At 43.3% G+C, this 7,919-nt stretch overlaps 2 protein-coding genes across 3 annotated transcripts; both read left to right on the top strand.

Moving 5' to 3' along the window:
- Positions 1-739: 739 nt before the first annotated feature.
- Positions 740-2,557, top strand: LOC123080670 (CST complex subunit STN1-like). Its single transcript, XM_044503605.1, has 2 exons — positions 740-1,124; positions 1,966-2,557. Exon 2 carries the CDS (start codon positions 1,973-1,975, stop codon positions 2,441-2,443), a length of 471 nt encoding a protein of 156 aa, XP_044359540.1. The 5' UTR covers positions 740-1,124; positions 1,966-1,972; the 3' UTR covers positions 2,444-2,557.
- On the top strand, positions 2,469-7,193 carry LOC123080669 (G-type lectin S-receptor-like serine/threonine-protein kinase B120). Of its 2 annotated transcripts, XM_044503603.1 has the most exons (9): positions 2,469-2,717; positions 2,800-4,865; positions 5,323-5,427; positions 5,513-5,694; positions 5,824-5,886; positions 5,971-6,034; positions 6,115-6,352; positions 6,455-6,605; positions 6,685-7,193. In XM_044503603.1, the coding sequence occupies exons 2-9, from the start codon at positions 3,572-3,574 to the stop codon at positions 6,913-6,915; spliced, it is 2,328 nt and encodes a 775-aa protein (XP_044359538.1). In that variant the 5' UTR covers positions 2,469-2,717; positions 2,800-3,571; the 3' UTR covers positions 6,916-7,193. The 2 variants fall into 2 exon arrangements, with proteins under 2 accessions (XP_044359538.1, XP_044359539.1); XM_044503604.1 differs by lacking the exon at positions 5,824-5,886.
- Positions 7,194-7,919: the final 726 nt, after the last annotated feature.

Below are 7,919 nucleotides of genomic sequence, written 5' to 3'. Positions count from 1 at the left end.
CGCCGTCTCTCGCAATATGAGGTGAAGGACGAGACAGAGGATAGCGTCATGGGGAGACCGTGAAACAAGAGAAGTGCCGAATGAAATAGGGCCTTAACCGGTTGACAAAGCATGCTTAGGGGATATAAATTAATGGTTCGATTGTTTTAAGAGGTTAGTTGTACCAAAAGAGTTGTTTATTTTAGTAAAAATAGTTTAGAGGGGGTGCATCTCCAGAGTGAGAAAGGTTGGGTGAAAGTAGTTTGGGGGTGGATATTTAAAGTTGAGCCCGGACTCATGTAGCCCGATTGAAAAAAATTCAAAAAAGTACCAAAACATTTTTACAATATCTGAATGTTTTTGACAGGTAACATGTGTCTTTTTTTTGCGAATAAACGTGTGTCTGACAGTGTGCACATTCTCATCAACAAACGACATTCATAGTGGTCTGTGCGGGAAAAAGCCGATGCTCTAGCATGCTTTAAAAATAGCATTTCTAGAGCATTGACTTTTTCTTTTGCGCATGGCAATACAAAAATCATTTGTCCATAAAAATGTGCATGATAGTCAGGGCACATACCTGTTTATATTGTAAAAAAAATAACTTCTGAAATTGCTCTGCTATTCTTTTCGATTTTTTCCCAACCATTTTTTTTACTTCTCCCTGCCAGTTTGGGCACCAAATTGTTTTTTTAAGGGTTGGGCTCTGCCCCCCGCGGATCCCTGGGCTAAACCTGAAGCTGCTTTCCCTTCTGGCCCAGGTAGTCCCTTGAAGCGCATTCAACTGGCCGAATCGGAAGCCAGCCCAGTACGCCCAGCGCAGCTCCTTTCTGCAATTCTGCTCCCAGCACAGCGCCGGCCTGTACCTCTGAAGTCTGAACCCTACCGCCAACGGTGCGGCGCGCGGCCGGCCGGAGCATAGCCTCGCCGGCGTGCCGGCGCCGCCACTAGACGCTGTCCGCCGCAATCCCGCACCATCCAGTGCTCACTCCCCCGTGCCCCGCGCGTCGTCAAGACCGTGTCGGCCGCTCGGAGCCCGTGAATTGCCTCGCCCGGTCGTCCTCGGGGCTCAGGCTGTCCAGGCCTCTCCACTTCCACGGGCAGGCGTCTGCTGTGTCTACTGTAAATTCCAGAGCAAGGGCAAGGTGAATTTTATTCATTTGAATTCGTGTATTGCAAACATTTTGATTTTGTTGCGCCCACTGAAAAAAGAAGAAGGATACACATCGATTCAGTGCTGTACTGTAACATTAGCTTGTCACCTTCAGTCATTCTGTGACTTAGTATTAGCCTGTAGCTGCCCACGATGCATGATTCAGTACACGTTTGGTTCTGTAACTGCTACAAGCAGAGCTCTATGTATCCCTGTTCTGAACTTCAATGAATTCAAGTCAACCGTTCATCCTGTGTGTTAGATTTATCAGTGTGCGGTTTCCTTGAAAAATTGCGTGCTGGTTTTCTCCCCACACTGATCTGCTTCTCACGATGCGGCGGCTCAGGACTGGAGCATCACCATGGTTTGCTGCAGAATCTGAAACCTCGCGTTTAACTCTGTTTGAATAATATTATCTTTTGTTATTCGTAATTTTGGTCATGTTTATCTATTTTTCTGGATCGTTAAATGTCGATTTCTAATTCTACCATAGCTGTGCAATTGAGCTATTGGGATAATTTTCTGGTTTGTTATAAGCGTTAAACTTTTAGCCCGGCCTGCTTGAATCCTGGCTCCGCCAATAATTTATAAAGCTTTTTGCTTAACTTTTCATCATGTGTGTTAAACTATTGAGCTTCTATGCCGTGATATGGGATGCGTTTCTGGTTAGTTATAAGCACTAAACTTTTAGCCCGGGCTTGCTTGAATCCTGGCTCTGCCAATCATATATATAGCTTTTTTGTTTATATTTTCCTCATGTATGATGAAAATGTCAAGCTCTAGTTAGATCTCTTCTCTGAACTTCATTGCCTCATGTCATTGGTTGTATGCAGGCTCATCATGGACTCCCTTCATCATGTGCACATCAAACTTCTGGCTGCCGACCTTCTCACGCTGACTCCCCGACATACATCGCCGCCTTCCTTTGTTCGCTGTGGCCGTACAGTTGCTCGTGCCGAGGTTGTCGGGGTCGTTGTTTCACGTGACCGCAGGGAGAAGTTTCTGCGCTTCCTGGTTGATGATGGCACTGGCTGTGTGCCATGTGTCCTGTGGCTGAACCACCAGTACCTGAATGCAAACAGTTCATCCGATTCTGATCCAACTGGAGAGATGGCATCGAAAATGTCGGAGGTGGTACGCCTGGGCACCCTGTTGAGGGTTCGTGGGAGGATTGTCATGTACCGTGGTGCAATTCAGATTGCTGCTAGAGACGTGGTTCTAGAGGAGGACCCTAATGTGGAGGTTCTACATTGGTTACAGTGCATTCACATGGCCAAGGAATGTTATGATTTGCCACTACCTTCTGCTTGAGGTGTGCCTTGGAGGATCTCATGCTCTGTAATGATCCCAAATTGTACGGTGTTTCTTTCTGTGATTACTGTTGAACCAACTTCTTCTAATGCGATCCAGCGTGTGTACGGCAAACATTGTTAATTAAATGCCTTTTTTGGTCGACTGCATTTGATTTACTTCATTTAAGCATTAGGGTCAGTTTGCAACTGCCTTATAAGGTCTAATGCAGAGGCTCGTAGTGATAGCACACTGCAATTGGGTGAAGTAATGTGTGGATTCCTGACACTGAATGGTACTGCAGCTACTCACTCATTTTAGTTTTTGTTTGATGATGTAAATGCTTGGTTAACAAATATGGATCGTCCATCTTGCAGGTATACCTGGTTTCATAAATTTAAATTCTTGTTTCAGAGGTCAATATATCCTGCAACAACGGTAAGTTCCCAGCTGCACATGAAAAAATATCAGCAGTGACATTATCAACTGCTAATGGGACTTAGCAGGGCCAAAGCCAAGTGTGTAGGTGCAACTTCTTATTGCAATATGAATGCCCATGGACAGAAAATTGGAAGAAAGGTACTGAAAATCTTATTGAGTACAGAGAAAGCTCGTTTAATGCCTTATTCTCAAGGGTTTTCTTTGCCAAGATAAAGATGCATCTTATGACTTACACGTGCAAAAGTCAAGACTGAGAGAGTCCACATGATGGCCCCTTGAAACCCCGAGTTGAAGTCAAATGTGATTTTTCTACGAAGATAGGCAGTGAAGTGTCGACAGAGGACAGCTTTTCAAGTACCGCATTGTTGGAGTGGTGGAATGGATCCAAGTATATCACTATCAGCTTCTTGAGAGTGGTAAATGACAGGAAGGTGTTGTACCTTTCTGGCATTTACAACTTTGAAGTTGATACGATGATGATGATAGTATTAGGACCCATTCTACCACTGGAACCATGCAGTATTTGAAAAACTGTCCCTCTGTTCACACTTCATTAGCTGTCTGTCTCAAGTTCTTAACTATTGCCTTGACTAAAATGGAACAGCAGTTCACCTATTTCAATTGTAAGTTTAGTTTTTGTAGTTCATTGTCGATTTTCCTCAATCTTCTCCACCCAATCTTATCACCTTCTCTGATCCTGCTGTAAGCATGCACCTTCCTACTCTACACTTGATCATCATCACGCTCCTGATTCCTTGGCCCTTCAGTTCAGTGCTTCTCTGCGCACCTGACAGTGTGCTTGTCCCTGGCATGTGTCTTACTCCTGGAAAAACTCTCACCTCGGATCAAGGTTCGTTCGCCTTAGGCTTCTTTACCCCCTCAAACTCAACTAAAAATATGTATGTTGGCATATGGTTCAACGATATCCCATTGCACACCGTTGTCTGGGTTGCCAACCGCGATAATCCGATCACCGATGCTTCATCCGCGGTGCTTTCTATGACCAACAGCTCGAGCCTTGTGTTGTCTCAAACCAATGGCCGCCACATACTTTGGATGGAAAACACAATTACTGGCGGCAACTCTTCAGCCAAACTTCTCAACAGTGGCAATCTTGTAGTCCTATCATCAGACGGTGCCATGTTATGGCAGAGCTTCGAAAACCCAAGCGACGTCGTCCTTGCTGGTATGCCTATGCGGGACACCCACAAGACACACCCACCATGGCGGATCATCTCTTGGAAGGGCCCTGATGACCCGTCAAAAGGCAGGTTCTCTGCTGGGAAAGACCTTGCCACTCCCCTACAGTACTTCGTCTGGGATGGGTCAGTGCCATACCGGCGTGCTCCAGTGTGGAATGGCTATGTATACTCCAACATGGAACTGCAGACTGTTAGTTCGCTCATGTATTTGACAATTAACAAGGGCACGGACGATGAGACCTATGCAACATTTGGACTATCAGATGGCTCCTCCAGGATATTTTACAAGGTTGACTACTCCGGAAAGACAATGCTGTTGAGATGGAATACCAGCTTGACAGATTGGACCGCCGTTGAACAGTTGCCAGCTTACCAGTGCAATCTCTATGGATATTGTGGTGCATATGGCTACTGCGACAACACAGAGGCAACTCCCACATGCAAGTGCCTTGATGGATTTGACCCTAGTAACAAAACAGAGTGGGTTAGAGGCAATTTTTCTCATGGTTGCCGGCGAAAGGAGGAACTGCAGTGTGGTGGAGAGGACAGTTTCTTGACCTTGCCAGCAATGAAGGTGCCAGACAAATTTGTACGCCTATGGAATAAAAGCTATGATGACTGTGCAGTTGAGTGCAGCAAAAATTGCTCATGTGTAGCGTATGCTTATGCTAATCTAAGCACCAGCAACATTGATGGGGATGCAACAAGGTGCCTGCTGTGGACCGGGGAGCTGATTGACGTGGAGAAGGGTGGCGCCGTCGGCAATGAGAACCTGTATCTCCGGCTTACTGCCTTGTCAAGTACATTCCTCTTTCTATTGCTCTTGTTTATGTCCATGAATGTTTCAGTTTAAGAATTTGCGTGTAACATAAGAAGCAGAGCATGACAACTTGCTGCTTTAACTTGCTAATAAATTGTGAGTTGCTGACACTTTGGCTCCACCACTACAGGCAGCAAAATCACTAGAGGGCATTAATTCTCAGAATCCTAACATGCTAAACCGAAAACCTATGCTTTCAGTATTCAAACTATTCGACAGTATTTGCTATCTCCATGATGTTGTCATTTTGTTCGTGTTTGTACCATGTATATATGTCAATGCATTTAATATGCCAAAATGGCGGTACAGGTAGTGAGCCCAAGTGCACATCTAAAACATTCCTGATGCAATTAACTAGGTTACTCGTGATACTTAGATAACACTATTAAAGTAAAGTTTTGCAATAAATTAAACCTCATAGCATCGTTCCTTTTCAGGCAAAGGGCGAAAGAGCATCGTAATAAAAGTTATACCAGCAATTTCAGCAATTGTGTTGCTGATACTTCTATTGGCATGCCTGGTATGGTTCCGCAAGTTTAAAGGTAGTCCATTGATTTAATTCTTGAAGCAGTTTGGAGGACACATATTGTGGCCTTTTTAAGATGATAAACATGATATTTCTCTTAGGCAAACATGACAAAAAAGGAAGACTGAAGAGACTGATGATGGGGGATTTGCGCATTAGTGATGGACTTGGAGAGGAGACTCATGAATTTCCGTTTATTAGATTTGAGGAAATAGTCGATGCAACAAACAACTTCTCTATGTACAATTTACTCGGAGAAGGCGGCTTTGGCAAAGTTTACAAGGTAAATATAAACTCTACAGTGTGCCCCTAATTGCATCGACATATGAAAATTTTGCCACTTGTTGCTGTGATTGAAAACTGAACCATACTATTTTGTAACCTTAATTTTCTCCCCGTTGCTATAATGCAGGGGCTCTTACATGGCAACAAAGAAGTTGCTGTTAAAAGGCTGAGTAGAGGTTCTAGGCAGGGGGTAATAGAGTTCAGGAATGAAGTAGTTGTGATTGCTAAACTACAACACAAAAACCTTGTAAGGCTTCTCTGTTATTGTGTGCAGGGCGATGAAAAGCTACTTATTTATGAGTATCTACCAAACAAAAGCCTGGACATCTTCCTTTTCAGTATGTTCTGACCACAAATTAATCAGTCCAAAATCATTTGATGCCACATCTGAAATCATAATCCCATACTATTATTGCAGATTCTGAAAAGAAGCCAATGCTTCATTGGCCGACACGATTCAATATATTAAAAGGAGTGGCTAGAGGGCTACTCTATCTCCATCAAGATTCAAGACTGATGATAATTCATAGGGATCTCAAAACAAGCAACATTTTGCTAGATGGAGACATGAATCCCAAGATATCTGATTTTGGCATGGCAAGAATCTTTGGTGGAGACGAGCAACAAGAAAACACTAACCGAGTTGTCGGAACATAGTAAGTAGGATTACTATCTTGCGTGTAGTTATTCATTAAAGTCATACATAGTTAAACTCAACTCGAAACATGCAAGTCTTGCTGATGATATGGTTTATCCAGCGGTTATATGTCTCCGGAATATGCAATGGAAGGCCTCTTTTCTGTGAAGTCTGATGTCTATAGCTTCGGGGTATTGCTCTTGGAAACTGTAAGTGGTCTAAGGATAAGCTCAATGCAGAACATCAAGGAGTTCCCCAACCTTATAATATATGTAAGATTATGATTTACCATAGCAATGTCCGGAATGCCTTGACCACATGACTTAAATTTTTTTGATTCAATTTATTCAGGCATGGAGTCTATGGAGGGAAGGGCTGGCAAAAGATCTTGTGGATCCATCTGTTTCAGAGAGCTGCTCAGATGAAGAAGTTTTGTGTTGCATTCATGTCGGGCTCTTGTGTGTTCAGGATGACCCGGATGCGAGACCACCAATGTCAACTATTTTAACAACCTTGGAGAGTAGAAGCACACCACTTGCAACGCCTGATAAGCCGCTGTATTTTTCTCGGAGAAATAGGTAGCAAAGAGAGCAGACTACGGCCAGGACTCTGTGGATACGGAGACTCTTACAGTAGTAGAGGGGCGGTAGGGTCTAAATTATTTAGCTGCCACCGCAATCACATGCACTGGAGTTCTCCTTTGATGTGGCATGGTATGCCTTAAAGAAATTCTTGTTGTATTTGTATTTTCCTCTGGGGTTCCACTGTGAAGTCTGGACTCTGGACAATTACAGTTTCTATGTCGTGACGAGTACAGAATATTTATTTTATATGGTAAAAAAAGACGGAAGTAACAAAGATTTTCCCTTATAAGAGATACAGAAGAAAGGCTGGATGTGTTTCTGGATGCTGATGTTGTGGCCGCCTGATATGTTTTATCCGGTTACTCTTGCTGACGGTATTCTGGAGCTAATCAGTACGGCTACTAGTGCTGTTATCCATGACATGAAGTTGTTAGCATTGAAGTTTGTTTGAGTTTCCTTTATTATTCATGTAATTGAGCCTCTAATACGCCGGCTCACGCTATCACGCGATCTGTGGAGCATGATGCCATTACTTCATATTTTCCATCACAAATCTTTTATTTTGGTTGTGTGTTCTTTTGGGCATAAGCATCAAACCAAATCTTATATCCCCGGCAGGCGACAATTTCAGGGGCTGGGTAAACAAAATCTTAATACCAAGACAACAATAATCTGATTAACCAATCTTATATGTCAGGCAAAAAAGTTGATTGGAAAACCGGTCTTGAATCCTGGCACTAAGTTTTTTTCATTAACATAACACTAACTGGCTTCAATTGAATTCAAAACAAAGTTTGTACCAAGGATAATTTAAAGTGAAACACAGCTGAATTTCATAACTAGAAGATTCAACAAAAAGTTTAATTTTATAATTTGGCAGGGGCGGTGCGGACGCGTACCCCTTATAACACAAATTATGGCGTCCACTCTCCCACGAATGGGAAATGGTAGATCAACGCGCTCACTATGTGCAATGTGAACCATTGATGTAGGCCATGAGCC

Source organism: Triticum aestivum, chromosome 3D, assembly GCF_018294505.1.
Source record: "Triticum aestivum cultivar Chinese Spring chromosome 3D, IWGSC CS RefSeq v2.1, whole genome shotgun sequence".
In the NCBI taxonomy this organism is placed as follows: Eukaryota; Viridiplantae; Streptophyta; class Magnoliopsida; order Poales; family Poaceae; genus Triticum; species Triticum aestivum.
Note: the sequence above shows the minus strand (reverse complement) of the source record. Positions and strands in the feature narration are given on the sequence as shown.